The sequence below is a fragment of the Plecotus auritus genome, assembly GCF_963455305.1.
Source record: "Plecotus auritus genome assembly, chromosome: 1".
Lineage (NCBI taxonomy): Eukaryota > Metazoa > Chordata > Mammalia > Chiroptera > Vespertilionidae > Plecotus > Plecotus auritus.
Genome location: NC_137770.1, coordinates 165,680,966 through 165,706,948, shown reverse-complemented (window position 1 = coordinate 165,706,948; position 25,983 = coordinate 165,680,966). Strand labels below are relative to the sequence as shown.

The following is a 25,983-nucleotide window of genomic DNA, read 5'->3' as shown; positions in this document are numbered from 1 at the left end:
GCAATTAGGAGCCAGCAGCCCAGGATTGTGAGAGGGATGTCCGACTGCCGGTTTAGGCCCGATCTCTGGGATTGGGCCTAAACCAGCAGTCAGACATCCCCCAAGGGGTCCCGGATTGGAGAGGGTGCAGGCTGGGCTGAAGGGACCCCCACCCCAATGCACGAATTTCGTGCACCAGGCCTCTAGTCTTTTAAAAATTGTATTTCCACCCTAGCTGGTTTGGCTCAGTGGCTAGAGCACTGGCCTGCAGACCAAAGGGTCCCGGGTTCGATTCCGGTCAAGGGCACATACCTTGGTTGCAGGCTCCTTCCCAGCCCAGGCCCTGGTTGGGGCTCGCGCAGGAGGCAACCAATTGATGTGTTTCTCTCACATCAATGTTTCTTTCGGTCTTTCCCTCTCTCTTCCACTCTCCCTAAAAATCAATGGGAAAATATCCTCAGATGAGGATTTTAAAAAAAGAAAAGAAAAAGAAAAATTCTATTTCCTACTTGGGATCTGCCTAACTTACTGCAGGAGTGTGGGCCTCCCCGGGGAAAGCTATCATGTGACAAGCAGGTGACAGCAGCGTCAGAAAGAGTTCCAAGGGCAAAGCAGACGACTGGGCAAGCTCTCTGAACACTTCCCTTTGTTGTGAGACCAAGGTACTTTCGTTCAGGCTATCAGGGCTAAACGGTAATATCTGTCATACACTTAATGCAATCAGTGAGTGGTGGCTACGAAAATACATAAGCGTCCTCCACCGCCATAGAGAGAACAGACTTTGTTCACAGATGTCTACTTGCAGCGTCTGATTCAGAAGTCCACGATAGACACCACACATTCCTACAGACACCAGGCCAATTCTCTGGGGACCAGAGATGAGCATGGTTCACGTGCATCAGATGTGGGCCCGTCCCTTCAGGAGCTAGAGAAGATCAGAAGGGGCACTTCGCTTATAAAAGCGCTCTATGTCCACATAAAAAATTGATTGCCTATGAGTGATGAGTGGCTGCTTAAAGGTGATCACCACCATCCTGGTTAGCGTAACAGGGAAGCTTTGAGAAAGGCCACTCTTTTCTGGGAGAGACGCTGAAGAGGTTATTCCTGGAAATTCACTTAGAATATTTTTCCCAGAAACAACACAACCAAGAATTAACAGCACTGTCTCTTGACCAAAACGATCAAGATTTCTGATAAAACCGTACCATATCCAGCTTCCTGATTCTAAAGATTGCCATCCAGAAAAAGTTAGCTCAAGGGGTTGCATTTCTTATGTTTTATCTTCCAGGAGAAGCATAGGAAATTTTGAAGCATTCAGAAAAAACGTGAAGAGTGGTACAGTGAACACCATGGACCCACCCCTAGAGGACAGACTAGGTTTTAAATGCGAAGTCCTAGAGGCAGCCAGCTAAGAAAATGTGCCGCAGAAGCCTCCATCCCTTTACAACCAAGTAGAAATAAAAAGCCAGCATTTTCCTCGCTGACTTGCTGCTCGAGCTGGGGACAGACTGCTGAGGAGGGGCCTGCCACTGCTTCCCCTTCCCAGGGTGCCCACAACTGGCACAGAGCTCTGGGGGCTGGTCTCAGAGGAGAAGCCTGGACCCCCCAATCCTTGATCGAAAAAAAACAGGCCTCTCACAAGCCCTAGGGTCGGCCAGCTCACCCAGGACACGGAAACCACAGTTCTAATGCTCATGATGGCTTTCTACCCATTTGAAATTCAGCCTCCTTGTCTGCACAGAGAAGAGAACATCATTTCCTTAGAAAATACTTTTAGAGGACTAAAAAAAGATCAACAGGAAAGCTACAAGGCACCATGCAATTGTAAGGTTCATTTTATATCTCAGTGTCACGTAATGCTGGTGTTCCAGGTATCACTCCCCATCCCACATTTCTTAAGAATAAATCACAGTTATCAAAACTGCCCTGTGGTCCCACTGATGCAGTCAGCCCTGTGTGTGAGCTTCCTATCCCTGGTGAGTGTTCTCAACCAGCAACCTCCATCAGCCACCAAATGGCAGGGCCACCAAAGGGCCCCCTCCCCTGCCACCCTCCGCCCACCTTCCTTCCCCAAGGCCTCGCTCTTCGATAGTCACAGGACACAGAACACTTTCTGAAAGCCCCCGTGTTATTTACACACTTTCTAACAAGAGTGCATTTCATCCAGAATCCTATTTGTGTCAAACCCTAAACAAGTCATCAAGGAAACAAACAAAATCAAGGCTGCTTCCTGCCCTGTGTCCAGGGCCAGACCTTCCTAATAACAGGGAATTCTAAAATACCAGCAGGCAACAGCAAGACACCCATGAAAAACACACATGGTGTCTAAATAAGACAAAGGAAAATTGTTTGGGCAAAAATAAAAAGGATCCCAAATCAATTATATAGAAAAGATTCCTTTATTAACTTTTGGTCAAGAATATGTTTGTATATTTTCAGAAAACAACTCCAAGACCATGTGGATTCCTGCAACAGAGAGGAATTGACAGGTCTGCTCCAACCACCAAGACAAGAAGAGAAACAGTCCAGAGATGGAAGACGCTGACGACGCCTTGCCACGCTAGCAGTCAGCAGCTGTGCGACGCAGCAGGTTGCCTAGGACCAAACCAGAGAGGGTCGGACCTGCATTGCCACCATGTGCCCACCATCCAGATATCATTGCTGACATGTACACTTAAGGAACTGTTTGACATTGAAATGGGGACTCAGAACTGTTGGACATTGAAATTGGGACTCAAACATTTTTTGTTATTATACGTTTATTTCTAGTCTGCAGAGGCAAGATTTTTTAAAGGAAAGAAAAGGGGAAAAAATAGATACAGAGGCAAAGAAGCATTGAACAGACTGTCAAACTACGATGGGAAGGCAGGGGAGGATGGGGGGGGGGGCTGTAAGAGATCAACCGAAGGACTTGTATGCATGCATATAAGCATAACCAATGGACAAAAGACACTGGGGGGGCGGGGGGCAGGTAAAGGCATGTACTGGGGGGAAGGGGAGGCCGGGGGGAGGTCAATGGGGAAAAAAAAAAGGAGACATATGTACTACTATTTGTAATACTTCAAACAATTAAAAAATTAATTAATTAATTAATTAATTAATTAATTTAATTAAATACCAGCAGGCATTATAAATCCCTCTCTAGCTTGAGATCTAAATAATAACTCACACCATCTACAGAGGGAGGGGAAAAGAAAAACGCATTCTACTTCCTTTTCACGTGAATTTGTGTACAAGCAACTAAGAGAGAAGGATGCTCTAAGTCTGAACTCTGGTATGAGAGGTAAAACAGCCCCAGGTGCTGTTCCCCATTCGGCCCTGTTAATGTCAATGTTGTGGTCGGTGGAGGAAGCCCAGCCACTGCAATAAGATTATGTTCACTGGAACTGAGCAAAATGAAATAATAAGACCCACCCACCACGTGTCTTACTTTTACAGCATTGATACAGCCCTGCCACGGGAACTTGTCGGCAGAGGAACCATTACAGTGCACATTAGTAATACTAGTAACAGTTTCAACCCTGGCAAGGTGGTAGTTATTTCCTTGGCTTTAAAGGGGTACATATTAATGACTTAAGTTTAATGGAATCACACCGTTGCTTAAATAGATCCTTAAAGATTACTGTATATTACTAAATCTCAACAGCTTTTAAGCATCCATTATATTTGCCCAAATAAGAACAAAGTATGTTTCTGAAGCCTGATAATGCTCACTTAAGAATCTAGCATAAAGTCCAGCTCCACTTTATTACTTCATGTTACTCTTAAATTGTCAGTTATTATACACTAGAGGCCCGGTGCACAAGATCCGTGCACTGAGGGGGGGTGGTGTCCCTCAGCCCGGCCTGCACCCTCTCGCAGTCCGGGACCCCTCACTCCTTAATGCCCTCCTGCAGCAGAGGCAGGAGAGGCTCCAGCCACACTGCCACGGCTGCTGCACTAGCCAGCCATGAGCCCAGCTTCTGGCTGAGCGGCGCTCCCCCTGTGGGAGCGCAATGACCACCAAAGGGCAGCTCCTGCGTTGAGCGTCTGGCCCTGGTGGTCATTGCGCATCACAGCGACTTGTCATTCCACCATTCGGTCAATTTGCATATTATACTTTTATTATATAGGATAATTGAAGCCATAATTTCTGCAATACCATTAAGTTCACATGGGGGCAGGCTTAAAACTCTATCTCTGGTCTTTATTTTAAAAGAAGAAGCTTATGAGAGTTGATCCCACTCCCAGTCACAAACCCAAAGATGCTTAAGGCAGAAGACTGCCAGAGGGATGGTAAGGATAAAGCCCCAGGACATCCGAGGTGTTTGGCAAGCTGGGGACAGAGCCTCTGGCCACGCTGCCAGGTCACGCCCCCGCCCCTGCCCACTTCGGAAGGAAGTAGCCTGGCCTCTCAGAACTGCTGCAGGCTCCAGTCATTCCACCTGTGGCTGGCAGCTCATATCCATGTGCAGGCGTCATCAGACATGATGAGAAGAGGTGGCAGCCTAGCCTCCCTCCACACACACTGATGCCACATGCCACGCACGTCTAGGGGGAGATGTGTCAGAGTCACAGCTGGTGGTGTTCTGTGCTTCCTCGTCAGTCAGCAGAGAGAGGAGGGGGACTGCAGGAGAAGCTACCCAGGCAGCTCCTCCAGCAACTCTCACTGGAGATCCAAGGTGGTCTGCAGCTGAACCTAATAGGACACCCTTCCCAGATGCACCTGGAGCAGACCCTAACAGGACACCTTCCCAGATGCACCTGGAACAGACCCTAATAGGACACCTTCCCAGATGCACCTGGAGCAGACCCTAACAGGACACCTTCCCAGATGCACCTGGAGCAGACCCTAACAGGACACCTTCCCAGATGCACCTGGAGCAGACCCTAATAGGACACCTTCCCAGATGCACCTGGACCAGACCCTAATAGGACACCTTCCCAGATGCACCTGGAACAGACCCTAATAGGACACCTTCCCAGATGCACCTGGAGCAGACCCTAATAGGACACCCTCCTAGATGCACCTGGAGCAGACCCTAATAGGACACCTTCCCAGATGCACCTGGAACAGACCCTAATAGAACATCCTCCCAGATGCACCTGGACTAGAAGCTGAGCTAGGACATCCCCTACTTTTCTCTTGAAAAGCAAAGGAGCTAAAAATGTGGTTGGGGGGTGGGAGTTAACAGGCTTATTGACTCAAAAAGGCCACCAGGAAGCAGCAAGTTTTATCTTAAAAAAGGCATCGCAGCTCTGAAATTATCCCCGTGCAGGGTAAGTGGCCAGGCAATTGTTAAGAAGTGCAGTGAGTCCTCTCAGAATAAGTAAAAGTGCTTCCCACACCCTGCCGGCACCTTCCCACTTCCTTTCTCCTAAGGCCACTCTTACAGTCACTGTAACCCCAAATCCTGTGAATAAAACTGGGGGGGGGAGGTGAGCACTAGGAGTGGGAAGTACAAAGAGCTCATCCCAGCACCTGGGAGGAGACTCAGAGCAGACGTGGTATTTCCCAGGCAGGCACTGTGACACTCATTGCCCTCGGGTCCTCTTGACAACCCGTCTGAAAACTCAGGAAACTGAGGAGGGAGGGACGAGCTCCCTTACTAAGACAATGCTGTAGGTCAGTGATCGGCAAACTCATTCATCAACAGAGCGGCAAACCATGGCGCAGTTTGCCGACCTCTGCGGTAGGTGGCGCGGCCAACAGGGCCCTAGACACACCCTCTGGTGTAGGAAAAGCAGGAAGACTTCTCAGCAGATCAGACCTTTGGCCCAGAGAAATCTCAATATCCTCCCACACATCCCTGCAAATAGGAAGCAGGAAGGCTCAGAGATGCAAGAAGCACAGAAGAAAGTCACCCACAAGTGAAAAGTGTATTTTGGAGCTTAAATTCCTAGTGTAATAGAATCCAGCCCCTCAAACTGACAGCTCCTGAGTGAACCTGTCCTTCCTAAGCATTTGGCTAACTAAGAGGTTTCATCTGTTCCTTTCCCGTGACCGTATCAGGCTTTGCAACTGCTCTGAGATACACTTGACATCCTTATATGATGACTTCTAAGCTTCATCTTTGTCAGCATATGGGTAATTGTAACACTGCATAAATGGCCACGCTCTATTCCCTTACTCATGAAGACCCAGAAACGTCCACTAAGGTGAATTAATAACAGTTTCCATTTCCGTTTTCATTTCAGGAAACTGACCTACAACATCTATCTGCCCAGGAAGAGTCTCTTGGTCCTTCCTTGGAGGGTGGTCAGGGTGGATCCATGCCACCTTCATCTTTATGGGGAAGTGAATCTCAGCTTGGGGAGAAAGGGGAACAGGAAATAAAACCAGGATTCAAAGTAGATGCTCATGTTTCCCTGAGAGTGTTCAAGTCAAGAAACGAGACTCCTTGTGCATGCAAGGGAACAAGCAGAGCAAATCCACAAGCGTGCCTCGGATAGTTAAGATAGTTCATGAAGGGCCTCTTCCCTCCCTAAAGCTTTATTTGTTTCATGAACTCTTGAAACATGGCAAGCAACATTTATAAGACGTTTGGTCAGACCACAAGCAGAATCACTCCTGAGACTTTAGAATAAAGTTTCCTCTGGGCGGGACCAAGTGTCCAGAAGCGAGTCAGACAGTGGAGGCCTGCCTCCTCCTTTCCCAGGCATAGGTGGAGGCCTGAGGCTGCGCATCTGAAGTGGCCTGTATGGAAGAGGTGAGATGTTCACAGGCAGTTTTTTATTTTATAATTTTAAATGTTATAAATTTTCTCTAATAAATAGAGAAATATATGACTTGACTAAACAATTCAGTGAAAATATAATAATAATTGGGCATGACTGTGGATGGGTGTGCAAGGAATCCCTGGATCTGGTGCTGACACAACTAGCTAGATCTGCCCATGGTCTTCAATCTCTTCATTAGAGATAAGTGTATCTGTAATCTTGGGCCCAAGAGCACAGAAACAGTTCCAACCTAAGAAGCAAAAGGAAAAAAGATTTAAAACCAGCAGCCCAGAAGAGAAAGACCTAGTTTACCTACTATCAATCAGAAACCCTCCATTCCTCACAAGCTTGCATAGTTTTTCCCGTTTTCCGTACCTACTGTGCAAAGCACGTTAGTAAAGAACTCTCTCAATTTGTAATTCACACAGCACAGAGAGTCCATGTTACTATGCAAGGGTATCAAGAGAATATTCGAAAGACAGAATTCAATGGAATTGCAAAAAACTAAATATCAAACCCTCCCTTCCCCCCCCAAAAAAGTCTGCTTGTTGTCATTTTGACTTTTACAACTCATTATCTCAGCATTTTCCCACTCCATTTGTCTCAAAGGCTTATTAAAATGAATACCTACGGGGGAAGGTCAATGGGGAAAATAAGGAGATATATGTACTAATATGTTATACTTTAAACAAAAAAAAAAAACAGTTATGTACTGACATGAGAAAAAAAAATTGGTTTGTTATGTATTTGGTATATTATTAAAAGCATGTGTAAAGTTAAAAAAATAAATAAAAATAAATTAAGTTTTAAAAAAATAATACCCAGCCCAGCTGGTGTGCCTCAGTGGTTGAGCGTCAACCTATGAACCAGGAGGTCTCAGTTCAATTCCCGATCAGAGCACATGCCTGGGTTGTGCACTCAGTCCCCAGTAGGGGGTGTGCAGGAGGTGCCAATCAATGATTCCTTCTCATCACTGATGTTTCTATCTCTCTCTCCCTCTCCCTTCCTCTCTGAAATCAATAAAAATATATTTTAAAAAATGAATACCCCAACTGGGACCAGAAGACAGAAGGACAGTGCCCATATGCTCAGAAGTGAGAAACCCCATTCCTTGTCACACTGGCTACTGCACCCCAGCCCCTACCTGGGAACCCCAGGTTGCCTCGCCTCTCTAAGATCCCTATTTATTATCATCAGGAACAAACTGGTGCAATTACTTCTTTTGAGATGTGACAAGTTTTTGACGCTCTTAGCAGAAAGAACAGAGCACTGGCAACACGAGTAGGCAACCTTTGTATGGGACACCAAAAAAATCACAAAAGAAAGATAAAGTCAGCAACCTTGAAAGGAGAGGTGTACAGAGAGAGAAACTGGATGCGAGGAGAGCACCAACTCAATGAAAAGTGGCCGGAAACCAATCACATCACACGAGACACTGTCCACGCTATAGCTGATGACATGTCCCTGATTCCCAGGATAAATACTGATGCGCAAAACTAAATCGAGTCACTGCACCAAGAATCTGCTTTTTTTTTTTTTTTTTTTTTTTTTAAGGTGCCTGAGTAAGCATCAGGAGAATTAGAAATGATCTTGTTAATATGACTAGGAGTTGGACTGGTGAGTCAGGCCATATACATGACATCAAAACTAAGATGATCCGATACATTCTCTTTGCAATTCAGAAGAATGCTACTACTCATCCCCTAAATCACTGCTTTTTAAAAAATCAACTCTAAAAAAAGAGACAGCCGTTTGAAGAAGGCTGGGAGGAGGAAGACAAGAAGTGACTCATAGCATCCAACAGCTTGTAGCCTCAAACCATAACAAGAATATAAAACCCGTGGGCCCAGTCTAAAACAAAATAGAGTTGTTGTTACGGCTTTAACCTCATAAAGTTCAGATCTAAGCATGAGCAAAAGCACTGCAAATATCTTATAAGCATTTGGAGCAATGTTACAGATCTATGCCTTAATGTGTGTGTATGTTTACTTTCCTGGCTTCCTGGCTAAATTTGACACCTTTATTAATTCTTAGAGAAAAGAACTTTCAAATGGAACGATTTTCATAACTCTGAAAAACTCTTAGAATTCAAGTCCACCCACTTCAAATCCCACACATATTAATGCTTTCATTTCATAAATATTTTTAATGCAGGTAACAATATTTTACATTTATCAGGCCGAGTACGCCACTTCATTCACCATGATACCTATGGCTGGCTATGGGTGAGATGGATATAACAGAGTAAACACAATTTGTAACTATCCTGAGATCTGATTCCAGCTGGAGTGGCTCAGGGTGCCCCACAGCTTCTATTTCCCTCCCTCTGCTGACCCCTTCCCTTCTTCCTCGCCCACATACAACAAATTATCAATGAGACTCTGGGAAAAAATTTTTTTACACACTTGTTTTCCAGAATCAACACTTCCTTTCAATGAGGAGAATATACACAAAGTTTGGGTGGCATTAGAGACAGCTGGGTCTTTGCTTACTGACCTCGGAAGGTGGTCCTCCGCCTTAAGCCTCCACAGAGCTGTTAGCTCTGTAGTAGCATCAGGGACCCCCAAGGAAAGAACAGGGGCTGGAAAGTGGGTGGGGGGGACAGAACTCGAGTTTAGAGCTAAGTGTATCTGTTATCTTGGGCCCAAAAGCCCTGAAAATGCCACCCCCTACATCAGGGGTGAGGAACCTTTTTTCTGCCAAGGCCATTTGGATATTTATAACATCATTTGAGGGCCATACAAAATTATCAACTTAAAAATTACCCTAATGTATTTGGTCAAACATTAAATGAACTCAGCCCTAATGCCTTGGCAGGGCCACACCAAACGACTTCTCGAGCCTTACACGTTCCCCACACCTGCCCTAAGTCCACACACCTTCCAAATGCCATCTCGTGAAGGTCTTACGCTTTGGTGACAGGAATGTGCAAACTGCTTGTGTGCTGCTCATCGGCTATTTTTTTTTTTTTTTAATTATTGGTTCCTTGACCAGCACAAAAGGCTGACATTTCAGTTAGAATTCACCTCCTTCCTCAAGCAGATTCATACGTACTAAGAAAATGATCAAATTGGACTCTATGATGGAATAAAATGAACAGTTAAAGTAATTTGGCATATTAATCAGCAAAGGAGAGCATGAGCTGAGTAACCCCCATAAGCAGAAGGTAGGAAGTAAGTAGTTATACTAACAACTAAAAAGCCACAGAGGGTTTGACATGCCATATATTTTTTTAAAGACGTCTCTTGTGCAAACAACAAATTTTTCGCAGGCTGTATCACAAGGCAACATCCCTAGTTCTACCAACAGAAGAACCCAGCCACTCCTGAAAGAGTGGTGCAAGTGCCTTCTGCGGCTACAAGTCCAGGGCATGCAGAGCCCCAGAAACAAGCATCATCAGTTCACAGAGAAACTTACTGCTCAATCTCAATCAACAAACGAGTGTTTTAAATAAGACAAGTCTATCTTTGAGAAGTTTTCTGTTTCCTCTCTACTTTGGTATTCCCACTTAAAGTTATTCCTAAGCCAAATGTTTATTCACTTATTAATGAACTTATTTGGGAGGCCCTCTTAAAGCCAAGAAGAAAAATGCAAGATCCAAAGAGCCAAAAGAAGGGAAGAAAGAATGATCTGGTAAAAGGGGTGTCGGCCACTCCACCTGGCATCCTGCAGCCGCCAGCGCACTGGCTGGCTTCCTCCCCGTCTCACATTCAGTCCGAAGTATTTGAGCAGACCCACAATCCCTGGCCCCACAGGAACGACTGTAGCTGCTAGTGCCCACAGGAGGGGCTGCCGGCCACATCTCCCTGGAAAGCTCCTGTTCTCTGCTGACGAGGCTGTTCTAAGGGAGAGGAGCTGGCTTTCCCCAGTGAGGGGGGCACTGGGTAGTAACACAGCAGAGTGAAACACGGAGGCAACCAGCAGAGCAGGAATGTAAAACCCTGAGTTCTGCAGGCAATGGCCCCCCAAAATAAAATAGAATTAGCATCTATAACAATACCCAGCAGACAGTGCAACCTAAACAGGGCCACTGTCTGCAAATCCCAAAAATGAGCAACCATTCACCGCCCACGGGCCACATAAAAACTTTGAGAGAAGAGTCCACTCTGCTTTTTCACCCGATGTGATGTGCTTAAAACGGAATTGTTTTTTCCATCCTCCTCTGTAGGAACTGAGCACTGAAAATTCCACATGTTTCCACAATATTTTCCGATATTTCCATGAAAACTAATTTAAAGAATCCTCTCCTCATGAGTCCTGGTTGAAGAGAAAATGTGAAAGCAATATACTTAAGTAATTCAGCATTAAGGCTTGTTTTAACTTTTCACTTTGGAAGTGGGTATGGTGGGGCATTTTTTAAGTTCCAAAATGTAAAGTGATACAGATTTCTGATCCTTCCACTCATTGGTTTCTCCTAAGCAATACTGGGAAACAAATTGGTTCATCTCATTTAATCCAGTAAAACCACTTATGTGTTTCTAAGACCTGAAATTCCAAATGACCTTAAAGAGCAACTCTATCAACGCAGTAGGGACAAAGCAAGACAAGGAGGTGGGGGTGGCACAGAGGGGCTGAGGCTACACCAGCCGATGCCACAAACCTCTGATTCTTTCATTCTTCAGGCCAGGCCTAGCAAGGTTTACGTAGAAAGAAAAACAATAATGCGCTTCCTGAATGCAAACACACATCCCTTTCTCTGCCCAGACACTCAGTAAGAAATTCATTAAGCCCTTTTATAAAATCTGTTCAGAGAATGGGGCTGAGCGCACGTTGTTCTAAAGTGGCTTTGCCATCCTCTGGGCAGCAGGAACATATTCCTCACCCTCAGAGAGCGACAGCTGGTGGCAGGTGAGTGTCATCTAGCAGGTGAGTGTGCCCCATGTACACGTTCATAAGGGACCATAAGTGACCACTCCGGGCACAGGAGGGGGCCAGGACGCACATTCGGAGCACTGTCCCAGATTCAGAGAGACAAGTATGAGCTTATTTCCAGGCTGACAGGGGGAGGTAAGCCGTGCTGTGGAGTTCAGGGGCTCCCTTTTGCTAACAGAGATAGGGTGCTGACCCTTGACCTTCCTAGGATGCAGACAGAGCAGAACTGCTTGTGTGGCGATGATGCATGAGTGATGGGTGCTGTGAATCATACAACAGCGGTGAGGATGAGAGACTAGAGCTCTGAGGGGCTGATGAGTGAGGGAGAAAACCCATCTGAGCATCCACACAATCAAATAACTCCAGCAAATGTTTTCTAATACAGACTTCATCCCCTCGAGCACTGTCCCCAGCACACACTTTATCCACCACTGCACATCTCAACAGTGTTCCCCCTACCTCTGGACCCTCTGGGGTACTAGCGACGCCCTCACATCTTCAACCAGGTGGAACAGTGTCTGCTCAGCACAGAGTCCAGGAAGCAGCGTCCTTCTGCTACGGGACTGTTTAACATTACAGATCACTGGGATACCCTGCAGAACCCCAGATTTGATATAGAGACATAGTCCGTGGACAACCCCCTCCTTTATTCCCTTCTGCGCCCTGCAAGTGTTAAAAAGGAAAGCATAAAGTCAACATCGGCTCCTCCCTGCTGATGAAATTGGCACGAATGAATTTACTTTCTGGCTGCCGGCCCTCACAAAACCGTTACACACACACACACACACACACACACACACACACACAAAGTTCACCACGCTGCACTGCTCCAAATATAAATCCGAGACAGCCGGCCCCTCCCCACCCCACCACAGCACGTTAGTGGCCTTCTCAGGGTGAGCCGGGTGAATACTGAACAGATATTAAACATTAACATTTTGGAACTTTAGTGGCTTTTTTTTTTAAGGCATAGCAAAACCCGATCTAAACTTATGACAGTTGAGCACATGATCCCATCATTAAGAGCAAATAAGAACCGTACATAACACTCCGTGCAATCACGGCAGCAAATCTGTCACCAATTCCAAATCCGAGGGATGAGCGCCAGGCAGAGAACCTGGCCTGAGGTAGGAGGTTTCAGAGTCTCCCACCCTTCGCATCACAACACACACGAACAATAGTAGCACAACCTTCCCCGAGCCGAGCCGTAGTAAAACCAGGATGGCTGGCACATCGGGGTTCAAACCCTCAAGTCCAACGACAAGTTTCGCATTAGAACAAGGCCAGGGCACCGCAGGCCGAGCGGCGCGAGACGTCCCCAGCCTGGGCCGCGGGGGCAGCGCGCGGACGCGCACAAGGACACGGGCCCGCCAGGCCGGCCGCTCCATCCCGTGCCCCAGGCCCCGCCGCAGCGCAGCCCGGCGGCGACACGCAGTGGCCCGGGTGGGGGCCGTGACACGCACCGCGGGGACCCAGCGCCCCTGAGACCACGCGCCCGCCCGCCCGCCCACCCCGCAGCGGCCTCCCGGCGACAGCGCGGCGCGGCCCGGCCGGGCCTGTTACCTTCCGACAGCTCCAGCTCCAGCTCAGCCAGCCGCGCCCGCACCTCCAGCGGCAGCGCCATGCCCTCCAGGCTGCGGTCCGCCATCGCGCCGCGCCCGCCTCTTTGTTTCAGGCCGCGGCTTGGCCGCTCCAGCGATCCCGGACCCGCACAGAGCGGCGGCACCGGCGGGCAGCGCTCCTCCTACGGCACCTCCTCCGCGCGGCCCCGCAGGGCGGCCTCGCGCCCGCGCCCCCGCGTTCTCGCGCGCCCCCGGCCCGGCGCGGTCCCGCCGCGGTCCCGCCGCGGCTCGGCTGTTCCAACGGGTGCTCCCCGGTGCGCGCGGTGGCAAGGTCGCAAACAGGGCGGGGGCTACGGGCTGGGGCGCGCACCGGAGGCGGGGTATGGGGAGGGCGGGAGCGCAGTGACGGGGGCGCGCATCAGGACGGAGGCTGCTGGCGGGGGCTTGTGGAGTGCGCTGGGGGATATGGGAATGGGGGCGTGCGGATGTTGTGCGGTGCGGGGCACGCGCCAGGACAGGGGCGCGCACCGGGATGGGGACGCGCACAAGGGCGGGGATGGGCGGGCCAGCTCAGCGCGCGTTCCTGGAGCACACGCACGGGTCCCGCGGGCCCTCCCCGCCCAGCCCAGGACCTGGCTTCCCTCTGGCTTAAGGCAAAAAATACCTGCTGGGTCCCTTCCACCCTCCCGGGTTGAAACTTCAAGTATCCTGGGTCTTCAAGGGCTGAATTTTTTTTTTTATATGAATAGTTTGTTTGGGGGGGTTGGACATAACAGTGTGGGCCATGAAGCGAGTACCCGGCAGAAAGTTCCTAGAGCCCGCCAGCCCGTGCTCTTGCCTAATCAGAGCATCTGCCGGGCCTCTGCCAGGCCTTGTTCCCCACCTGCGAAAAGGAGGCTCGAGGAGAGAGGAAGTCTACTGTCCACATCCAGGTCAACCTGAAAGGCGGTGGCCCAATGGCACGGTCCCCAGCAGCCACCTTTCGCCGGCTGGGGGCTCCTGTCGTCCTCAGCAGGTCCTCTTCCCTGGGCTTCTCCATCACTGCCCTGGATTCCATCCCTTTTCTCTTCCATTCCTGCCCTGGATTCCATCCCTTTTCTCTCCCATTCCTGTGCGTCCTCCCTCGCGATTACCAGATCTGTGCCTCTGGGCATGATCGTTTGGGGGAGGCAATCTCATGCCTCCAGCTGCCCAACTGAATCGCCTCACTGAGATGCCCAGACACCTCTCTAGCCAGCGCCTTCTGACTTCTAACAATCCGCACCAGTTTCCTAATTCTCTTGGCCAGAGAGTCCTCGAAGACTTTTGTTTTCCTCAGTCTTCCTGATCCTCTCTGGACAAAGTCTTGGGCATCTGACCTAATTTCATTCCTGTATCCACTCTTCCCGCTTGAGCCACCGCCACGCACCAGGCACGTGCCACCGACTTCCTGGTCAGTTCCCCACCACCAGTTACTTGACCCTGCAGCAGAGTCAGCGCCCAGAAGCTCCGTGGCATTCTTTCCCCTTTCAAAAGTAGGCAGTTGTGCCCGGCGGGTGGCTGAGCTGATTGGAGTGTCATCCTGAGGGTTCGATCCCCAGTCAGTGGCGTACAGGGAGGCAACCAATCGATGTTTCTTTCTGACATCAACCTGCAGTCCCACTGCATCTCCCATGAGCTCCCAAAAGACCTCCTGGAGGCCTTTCGCACTTTCTTTCAGGGTGCGCCCTCATCCAGGGTGCCCACCTGCCCACACCCCTTCCATCCACCCCTAAAGTCAACTCCAGAAAATTCTCTCCTCTTGCCAGCTGTGCTCCCACTGCTTACTGCCCTTGTCCTGCCTGATAATTTTTTATCATCCTCATCAGCCTAAGCGTAAGCTCCTGGAAGACAAAGACTAAGCCTTCTTCATCTCCGTACTTCCCAGTGACTTGACCGTTGTGGCAACTTAGAGAGTTGTAGGCATTTCTCATACCGATCTGACCTTTTGGTGGGGACATAGGAGAGGAGTGAGCAACTGACAGTGACAAGCTTGAAAAAGGTGGACATGCAGTCAATGGGCACTGCTGGCCCCACCACCGTCTCTGACCTTTTCACGATAAACAGACGCTGGTATAGAGAGCCTTCGAGGGGCTCTAGTCCTTCATGCTACAGTTGAAAAGCCTTAGAGAAATAAAATGCAGCAGAACCAGGATTCAAACCCCCGTCTGCAGAGCAAAGCGCGGGGTTCCTTACAACAAAGTGGGACTGCACACTCCACTCAGCAAGCAGATCAAGCCGCTGTGGGGCAGGATGATGCCAAAATGAAAACATATTCCCTTTTCAATGCACAGATGGGCCTTGATCGTTTATAGAAGATGCTATAACTGAGGCTGGTTCCAAAGAAGACTACTATTTTGCATTAAATAGCACATTGATAGCGGGCTGAGATTCTGAGCTGCCGGTTCATTTTAACAGGTCTTTGGGTAACTGCAGAGTGCCGATTGGATAGTGTACTTGTGGAATTCCAATGGCCTGAAAGATGTCTTTATCTGGAAATTCTGCCAGGTCCTGAAAACATGTCCAAATCAGAAATCAGAATCTTCATACCCCACCAGTCATCAGTCTCTGCTCATTCTCCCTGGTGGTACCCTCCCTTGCTCCTTGTTACCCATGTTTGAGCCATGCCTGTTATCAAGCTTCAGTAACTTCTATCTACAACTGTTCTCTGACGCTCTCTCTCCTCACCTCTGCCCACGGCCACTGCCTAATTCAGACCTTCAGAGCACACCCCCCACTCCCCACCCCCCACCCCTAAGTTTTTGTCCTTGTAATCTTTCCTGCATGGCCGCCAGATCACTTGTTCTAAAGTGCCACTTTGCGTAGGGGACAGTCGGGCTCTGCATTATACAGTGGTCCTCTGCCTACAAACCCGAGAACTCCTTGCTGTGACCCTGAAGGCTTTACAGGCCCTGGCACAAAGCTTTCTTCTCTACTTCCTGTTTTGCAGCCCCCTGCCATGCACCTGCATTTTCAAGAATTCTCGGTTGTCCGTGGAGAGTCCGCCACTTCTTGTGTCTGTTGTTTGTGGACATGTTCCTTCTTCGTGTCATCCTGTCTCCCTTATTCCCCAGCCTGAGTCACAGTCACATGCCAAATGTTATACATTTGAGTTTCAGTTCAAATGCTGCTTCTCCCAGGAAGCCTTCCTTCCTGATCTGGTTGGAAAGATGCTCTCCCACCTCTGGGATCACACACCTCTTTGCTGCCTGGTGTACCTGGATTCGTAAGTCATCTGTGCATCTCATATGGCAGCTAGTTTATCTACAATTCTTCCGCAGCGTTGAGGGACCTATACTAGTGAACAGCATCTTGTTTCCCAAAGTGCAGTCCAGGACTGGAACAAGAGCAAGACTGTTCCCCTCATCTCTTCTGCTGCAGTCAGGCAGCCTCAAGGAACGTAGGGCTTAGTGAAAACCCTGACTTATAGTCGGGTGTGTCTATTTGTATAAAAACCTGGTTCTAATGTGTGACTAGGTTGGACATAATACCCAGGAGAAGTTTATTAGAATGGAGTCAATGGGCGCTAAGGGCTATTTGCCTCAAAATCTCACCAAAGCCTTGGACACTCCATCATCGCAGTTACATCTTTTTCTTCTTCTTTTTTTAATCCTCACCGGAGGATATTTTTCCATAGCTTTTTAGGGAGAGTGGAAGAGAGAGGGAAAGACAGAGAGAAATATCGATGTGAGAGAAACACATCGATTGGTTGTCTCCTGCACGAGCCTGGACCAGGGCCCAGGCTGGGGAGGAGCCTGCAACCACGGTATGTGCCCTTGACCGCAATCTAACTAGGGACCCTTTGGTCCGCAGGCTGATGCTCTATCCACTGAGCAAACCATCTAGGGCCACAGTTACATCTTTGAAGTGTGGTCAGTTGTTTTCAGAAAGCTGCAGTAGAATCTCATGGCTGCTGCTTGGGAAGGGTCACACATCCTTAGCATTTGTTAACACTGGAGCATAGTTTAATTTGTCAAATAAGCCAGCTTTGCATAACAAAACCCAAAGGGTCTGAGACACAGTAAAAACATTCAGGTGTCCAGGAGACAAAGGCCACCCTGTGAGGATCCTGGCCCACCAGGGGGTGGCCAGCCCGAGGCCAGTGGATGGAAGAAATGCTAACATGAGACCTTGAAAGCTACCTCTGCCCCTCTATCCTTTCACCCAGACAAGCTCTGAAATCAATTGTTTTGAGTTCTCAGAGGGGCAGCTACCTAAAGCTAATTAATCAACCAATCATCATGCAAATTAGGATTTGGGACCTCTGTCTATATCTTGCTTTACTGTCTGCTCTGGGTAACTTGTCACCATTATGTACCTACCTACCAGACCTCACCGCTATCTTTCCTGTTTCACTGAATTCCAAGCCAATTCTGAGTGAAAACTTAGTAACTCACATTAACTGGGCCTTAGATTTCAGAAACCTGGTTAGGATGGAAGAGAGTAGTAAAGGACTGGATTCAACCAGTGGACTCTGAAGGCATCCTCGTAGCCCGGCTGATTCATTAATGAGCCCAGGGGAGGGAAACACGATGCTCCTCAGCTGAGCGCCCTCACCCTCAGATAGTATCTCCCAGGCACACCTTCACTTCCTGAGTCTTACTGCTGTTAAGAGTTGATTATTTCACTCCTCATCAGATTTATGTAGAATTTATTCATGCTGTGATCTCTCCCGTGCATTACAGTTTTGTGAAATTTTTTTACCTTTTCCAAAGTCACCAGGAAGAGTTGTTGCAAAATTCTGTAGTGGGAGTTAAGTTCTTATATCCTAAGTCCTGGAGGGAAAGGTGCATACAACCCTATTATGACACTGTCTTCTATTTTCTTTTCTTTTTTAATTCTCACCCAAGGATATATTTTTATCCATTCTAAAGAGAGAGGAAGGGAGAGAGAAACATCTATCGGTTGCCTTCTCCTACGAGACCCAACTGGGGATCAAACCCAAAACCTAGGTAAGTGCCCTGACCAGGAATTGAACCTGCAACCTTTTGGTGCACGGGACAACGCTCCAACCAACTGAGCCACAGGCCAGGGCCTGACACCTTCTTCGTAAGCTGCAGTCTCCCTACAGAACTATGCCTGGCAATTTATGCTTTTGGTTATGTTTCGTTTTGGTCTCCCCAGATTATCAGAAATGCAGGTTGGGTAGAGTGATGGTTTTAAAGCAAGTTTAAAAGTGAATAACCCAAAGAAAGTTTGGGTTTAATAACTTATAGCTTAGAAAGCAGCTTGAACCTTTGAATGAAACTGCTCTGTGCATGCAGGAGATGGTTAACGTTTCTGTAATGTTTTTAGCATTATTATAGAATGAATGTGAACGTGACTAAGTCCAGTGAACATGTGTGCATCTGTCTTGCTGCTATGTTACTATCCTCTGGAAGTAAAGAACTTTCCAACCTATTTAGCTAACCAAGACCCATCTACCAGCAAAAGAGAAGCAGGAAGGAATCCCACAGCATGTTAAAACAATACCCATACATCTCCTGGAAGTGCTGTGAGGCAAAGACGTCTCAATGGAAACACCGTGTGTGAGTCTGTCTTGGACAAACAGCCTAAGTATTTTCTTAATTATAAGAAAATTATTGTAAGTCCATATGCAATTACCAATAATGTAATTATTTATGGTAGTTTTTGTGAACTTTTATTAGCACAGATCAAATTCTCATCCAAAAATTAATCCTGTTTGGTCTTAGACTGCATCATATTTTTATAATATATTTCTTTTGCCAATTATGATTGACTAATGTCTGGCATAATTAAGCTAATGTTAAAATGAATTGTCATTCCCAGAACTCATATCAATTAAGTGGCTGAAACAAATGATACATATGCTTTTTTCTTCTTCAAGTTTTACAAAGTGTTTTAAGATACAAGACTTTATTGAGTGTTTAAAACAGGAGTTTTTAAAGCAGAAGAGAAAGGAGTGGTTGAGGACTAAAATTTCACCATCCAAAATCCACAAAGTGGAACAGAATCATCAAAGAAAACTTTTAAACTAGACTCATCTCTTCAAAATAGAAACACACACACACACACACACACACACACACACACACACACACACACAGAGTCAAGTACATTCCTAAATGGCTTCTACTATGCCAAGTAAAACTCCATCGTGTTCATAAGTGGAGTCTAAAAAATTTAATTGTGTAAAATGCAGAATCTCATTATTGTGAAGATAATTAAAACCAGTGTTTTCGAGTCCGTCTGTCCTAGCTCACCCACACTGGATGAAAGTAAATAAAAATAAAGGTTGTGAAGTTTGCACTGTCCGCAGCTGACCATACTGGTTTCAGGGAGATCCAGGGACTCCGGGGCCTTGGCTGCGGGGCCATCACCCTCCCGAATCAGGAGCTAAAGTTAATGCTTTGAGAATGGGACCGGGCAGGAACAGGAGAGGATGGGCCATCGGGGACATCCCCATCCTGGTTGCAGTGGAAGCCTTACTGTAGTCATTTCCGGTGCCTCAACTTCCTACCATGCTCATGGTCATGCACATGGACTGAGGAGATCTAAGGTGGGTCTCCAGGTGAGGGTTCAGGGTCTGTGCTTCATTGAGGCCAGGCTCTTATAAAAAAGAACCTGTAGGGAGTGAACACATCGGGGGAGGCGGGAAGGAGCACCCCACAGTCCACAGATGGATGGGGCACAGCCAACCTTTGTAACTCTGGGTTGCTCAGTTGTTGACCTGCCACGGGGGGCCTCTATCCGTCGATCCCGAGAGGAAAGTGGGTCACTGTGGTCCGTTAGCACCAACACTAGCAGCGAAGGGATGGAGCACCGCCTGTAAAGGGCTCCGGCCGGGCTCTCCATGTCAGTGGAGCAAAAACTTGGCCCACCCCTCATTTGGCCATAGGTGCTCACATCCACCATGAAGCCACCATGAAGCTGGTTTGTACGGACAGATCATGGAAAGTCAGGAACCTACCACATCAGGGTGGGGGTGGACTTAGGTGATTGAGTGTTTTGGGTTTATTTTGTACATGAATATTATTTTTTGTTCTCTATTTTTATCTTTTAATAAGCCAAATAATTGTTCAAAATTACTTTAATTGTGCCCTGGCACATGATTCAGTTGGTTGGAGCATCATCCCATACACCAAAAGGTTGTGGGTTCAATTCCTGGTCAGGGCACCTACAGGAGGCAAATGATCCATGTTTCTCTCTCACATCTCTGTCTCTCTGTCTCTCTCCCCCCCCCCCCCCCCTGCTTCCTTCCTCTCTCTCTCAAATCAATAAGCATATCCTCGGGTGAGAATTTAGAAAGAGAATTACTTTGCTTGCTTTGCATGAGCTCATGAAGAATTTCAATGTTTCCCAATCATTCATGTAATTTTCACAAAGCAATTGTGCAAAACGAATACCTAGAAATAGCCCAAGTGCCCATCAGTAAATGAATGGATAAAAAAAAAAACTGTGTTACAGTGTTACATTTACACAATGGAATACTGTGCAGCTGTAAAAAAGAAGGACAGCATGAAGGGACCTGGAGAGTATTATGCTAAGTGAAATAAGCCAGTCAGAGAAAGACAAGTATGACATGATCTCACTTATATGTGGAATCTAATGAACAAAATAAACAAACAAAATATATCCATAGACCTTGAAGCATGTGACAGACTGACATATTTCAGAGGGAAGGGGTGGGGGAAGCAGGAAGAGATTAACCAATGAACTTATATGCACACTAGAGGCCCGGCACACGAAATTCGTGCACAGGTACAGTCCCTAGGCCTGGTTTGCGATCAGGACCATCTTCCCTGGCTGCCCGCAGCCGGCCCCGCCCCCCACTGCCACCTCCCCAATTCCCCATTTGCCATCGGGCAATCAGAGCCTGATGGCTGGGGAAGGGACCGAGAGTTCAGCCATTCCTGCTCACTGGCCAGCCCGCCCCTGCTGCAGGTCGCCCTCTGTGTGTGGAGTGACTGGCGGGGCAGGGGCCTTGGCCTGGTGCCACCTGCGTTTCCTGCCACTCACCCCTGGTTCCCCCCACCCATCGGGCAATCGGAGCCTGCTGGACAGGGAAAGGGACCAAGAGGTGGTCAGTGCACCTCATAGTGACTGGTCGAGCAGTAGTTCTGGTTGTTCTGCCGTTAGGGTCAATTTGCATATTACCCTTTTATTATATAGGACTAGACGTCCGGTGCATGAAATTCATGCATGGGGGGGTGTCCCTCAGCCCAGCCTGCACCCTCTCCAATCTGGGACTCCTCAAGGGATGTCTGACTTTCTGGAATCTCTAGGATTATATAGGATAGAGGCCCAGTGCACAGGTGGGGACTGGCCGGCCTGCCCTGATGGGGGCCCTGGATCCAGGTGGGGGTCCCTGCTGGGGGGTAGGGCTGGCAGGGGCAAGGGGCCACAGTCATTCTGGTCTCTGGTTGTCCTGGTCGTTCTGCCGTTTCAGTCACTGGGCTTTCATTATATAGGATATGCATAATGCATGACCAGACAATAATGTGGTGAAGGGCTAGGGAAAAGGTGGGAGCAGGGTGGAGGGAGTCAATGGGGGTGGGGGAGGAGAGATGAGAGGGACATCTGTAATACTTTCAACAATAAATTTTAAATAAATAAATAGTAAACTAAAACAAAAGCAATGAAAGAAATTAGTTCTATTTCTAACACATGAGAAATGGATAGTGCTCAGTAATTGCTCTCTTCATGTCTTAATTTTTTCAGTATTTTTCTTTCTATTTCTCAGATTGAATGGCTCTTTGAGCCCTACTTCTAACCTTTCCAATCCACTGTTAAGCTCTTACAATTAAATTTTTATTTCATATGTTACACTTTTTCAATTCTTTAATTTCCGTTTGTTTTTGTTTTTTATAAATGACTTTTTTCTGTTGAGGTTCCTCATTTGCTCATTTATAAACATGTATAACTGTAATAGTTGTTTGAGAGTTATTGCTTATTAATTCCAACATCTGGGCAACCAGGAACCAGTTTTCAAAAACTGTGTTTTTCTATTGACTATGACTCATGTTTTCCCATTTCTTTTCATATCTAGCGATGTGCTGAACACTGTGTATGGCATGTGGTAGAAAGAGAAAATCACATCTTCCCCATACACAAGTGTTGAACTTGTTCAGAAACTGAAACTATTGGCAATTACTTTTGGTCTTGTCGGCCTTGGTTTTATTCTTTGTTGGATGGGTCTGTTTTTGTTTGGACCTCGTTTTTAGGATATGTCCCTTACTGTGGAGTGTTGACTTTCCTCTTAGGTTTGGCCTTTCTGGAATCTCTATTACATTCCAAATTTTTCAGTGAGGCCTCTCTGCTGCCTGGGCTGGAACCCCAATGTCACCTGGCACTACATGGTGTCAGCATTGGGCTTTCCGACTTCAGCAGGTGATCTCTATTCAGTCACGGAGTTTCACCTTTTCCCCCCGTGCAGCCTGGTCTTACCAAAGCCCCACAGAGAGTAGAATGCAGACCTCTTGGTACTGCTCTCCGGGCAGCTCCCCCTTCTCAGACACCCTGACAACAAATCCCAACCACTTCAAAAGCCTGACCTTCAGTCTCTTCCTGCTCAGAGCAGAAAGAGCACCTCCAGGCTGAAAGCCGGAACAATGTCGGGGCGACACTGGGCTCATGAGATTCTCTTCTGTGATGCTCATTTTTCAATGCCTGAAAAGAGTTGTTTCATATATTGTCCAATTTTGTAGTTTTTTTCAGTGGACAGCAAATCTGGTATCACTTACTGAGTCATGGATGGTAGAAGTCTTTGAAAAATATTTTATAAGCATGCTAATGTAAACTCTGGTCCAAACTGGGGGAAAAGAATGAGGAATTCTGGAGGGATATCTCTAGGAAAAAAAGAAAAACAAAGGAAAGCTAATAGAACACATTGATAGAAGTTTAGGTTGAATTATTTTGGTTATAAATAATATTTACATAGTCATAATAACAGATGCCAAATAATGTTTTAAATCAACACAAGCGAAAAGTGATATAGTTGGGGAGGAAGAGAATAGGAAAACAGTGCGTGTGAGCCTAGAGAAAACAAGGTGGATAAGAAAGCCAAGTCCCACTTATGGATTTAGACAGTCCATAATCCTATCTAATAAAAGAGTAATATGCAAATTGACCATCACTGTAACACACAAGATGGCTGCCCCCATGTGGTCAAAGATCCTGCCCCCATGTGGACACAAGATGGCCACCACAAGATGGCCAGCAGGGGAGGGCGGTTGGGAGGGACCAGGCCTGCAAGGGAGGGCAGTTGGGGGTGATCAAGCCTTCAGGGGAGTGCACTTAGGGGTGACCAGGCCAGCAGAGGAGGGAAGTTGGGGGCGACAGGGCCTACAGGGAACGGCAGTTGGGAGGGACACAGGCCTGCAGGGGAGAGCAGTTGGAGGGGACCAAGCCTGCAGGAGAGGGCAGTTGTGGGCGATCAGGCCAGCGGGGAGGGCAGTAAGGGGTGACCAGGCCAGCAGAGGAGGGCAGTTAGGGGCAATCAGGCCGGCAGGGGAGCAGTTAGGCATCAATCAGGCTGGCAGGGGAGTGGTTAGGGGGTGATCAGGCTGGCAGGCAGAAGCAGTTAGGGGTAATCAGGAAAGCAGGCAGGCGAGCAGTTGGGAGCCAGCAGTCCTGGATTGTGAGAGGGATGTCCGACTGCCCTATCAGGATCAACCTAAACAGGCAGTCGGACATCCCTCGAGGGGTCCCAGATTGGAGAGGGTGCAGGCTGGGCTGAGGAACCCCCCCACCCCTGTGCACAAATTTCATGCACCGGGCCTCTAGTAGTCCATAATATATGAAAGTGAAAAATAAAGACACAGCACTTTAAGCTTATTTAGAAATAGTGAGGTACACACACACAAAAACAACAACAACAACAGGAAAAATGACCGTCTTGGATTGGACATGTATGAACAGCTAAATGCAGGGCAAACAGAAAATCTGTCTCTAGGAAGTAAGATGGTCTGGTGATTGCTGTTTTTCATTACTAGTCTAATTATACAATTATATATTTTTATTGTGAAAGATAACATACAGCCCAGCCGGTGTTGCTCAGTGGTTGAACATCCATCTATGAACCAGGAGGTCACCATTCAGTTCCCATCAGGACACTTCCCCCAGATTACAAGCTTGATCCCCAGTGTGGGGCATGCAGGAGGCAGCCGATGAATGATTCTCTCTCATCATTGATGTTCCTATCTCTCTCTCCTTCTCCCTTCCTCTCTGAAATAAAAAGATTTTTTTTAAAAAAAAGATAAGATGCATAACTGTTTGGCATTTAACAAATAAGTAGAAAGCTAATTCTCAATCATGTCAGAAAATTTATTTCCTTGGGAAGTCTAATTGTATTAATTTTTAAAGATTTATATTGCAAAATATAAGTAAATGTTCATAAATGTTACAGGTTAACACTTAACAAATGGTTAGAGAGCCAAGTAACTATAAACCAAGACCAGAAATTGAACATTATTTACGTCCCAGAAGGCTCTTCCTGGCTACAAAGCCCTCATTCCAACCGAAGACACACCATTCTCCTGTCTGTATGGTAATTACACCCTTGCTTTTTCTTCACCACCCTTGCAGGCATCCCTATAAAATGTAGTTTAATTTTGCTTCCTTTTGAACTTGATATAAATAGCATTATACTGTAACCATAACTTTTATGTTTTGTTTTTCATTCATTCAACTTTAGGTTTATAGATTTGTCCATTTTGTTTCATGTAGCCTACTTTTTTTTTTTTAAGTAAATATTTTTCGGAGAGAAAAATGGCAGCTGAATCAGCAGGCCTGTCGTGTACCTCATCCCAAGGCCAGACTGAAAATACTACAACTAAGTTGGAAAACATTCACCTGGAATTACCAACTGAGGAGGAGGCATATCAAGGATGGACAGAAAACTCCTGGAGATCAGAAGGAAGGGCAAGGTCTCGAGAGGAGCTGACCCAGGTCTCAGAGGCGGCAGGCCCGCAGGCTGAGAGAGGAGGGAGCGCCTGGCCAGGCTCCACAGCCAGAGCACCAGAGCCGAGACCTGCGGCCCACATAACACCCAGCCGGGCGGCTGGCCAAGGCAGAGTCTGGAGCCTGTTGGAGAGAAAGCGCAGTTTTGGGGTTTAAATTTTTTTTTTCTAAACCCAGGGCACAGGAGCTTTCATTTGCAACTACTCACCCGAGGCTTTGGTGCAGGGAGGGAGGCACGGACTTGAGGTACCTGAGGAGAGGCTGGGGTGGGAAGCAGGCCAGGGAGACATGTAAAAGCCATGGCCAGGAGACCCGCATTTAGCTGTTCATACACGTAGAAACCAAAAAGGCCATTTTTCCTGAAAGGAGATAGCTGCTCCAGTAGCCTCAGGGCAGCTGATACAGCTTGTTCCACCCTCACGAGAGCTGCATACCACACCCTGCATTCTGAGCTTTCCAGAGGAAATGAAAGCCGAGGCCAAGCTCAGGGGTCTGAGCAGTTTCAAGGAGCCCTCAGAGACTGGATTGCAGGAGGGTCCGCGCACCCCACTATTCTGGGAACCAGACTGATAAAAACTCCAGGTTTCCAGCTGACCCTGTTGGACCCCATACAAGGATCTCTGTCCAGCCAAGGGCAGAGTAATATTTTGGGCCACTCGCAGAGGAGTAGCTGTGGGTCAGGAAAACACACCCACCATATTCCCTGAAAGCTTAACAGAACCTCCCTCACCTAAGGCCCTTTCAGAGACCGACTTTTGAGTGATTAAGATTGACAGCTGACTAGCAGGCAAAGGCAGGCAGAGACGGAGTCTGGGGAATCAGGGGAAGTTTGCTGACCCAGCCCTGGGCCCCATGAGGCTAACAAACCTACTTTAGAGGGTAGATTGGCCCCTCCTGCTTGCAGCCCCAAGGCCTGTGGAGAGAAACAAAA

The 25,983-nt window shown here is 47.5% G+C and overlaps 1 protein-coding gene across 4 annotated transcripts in view; it reads right to left on the bottom strand.

Moving 5' to 3' along the window:
• The window catches only part of DIP2C (disco interacting protein 2 homolog C), a 421,423-nt gene extending 408,074 nt beyond the window's left edge, over positions 1-13,349 (bottom strand). For 2 of the 4 annotated variants that reach the window (XM_080656660.1, XM_080656661.1), the window contains exon 1: positions 13,114-13,349. In XM_080656660.1, the coding sequence (XP_080512786.1) occupies positions 13,114-13,198 (85 nt within the window). In that variant the 5' untranslated portion in view covers positions 13,199-13,349. The remainder of the gene's footprint in view (positions 1-13,113) is intronic. The other 2 variants (XM_080656658.1, XM_080656659.1) reach the window with 1 other exon arrangement.
• Positions 13,350-25,983: the final 12,634 nt, after the last annotated feature.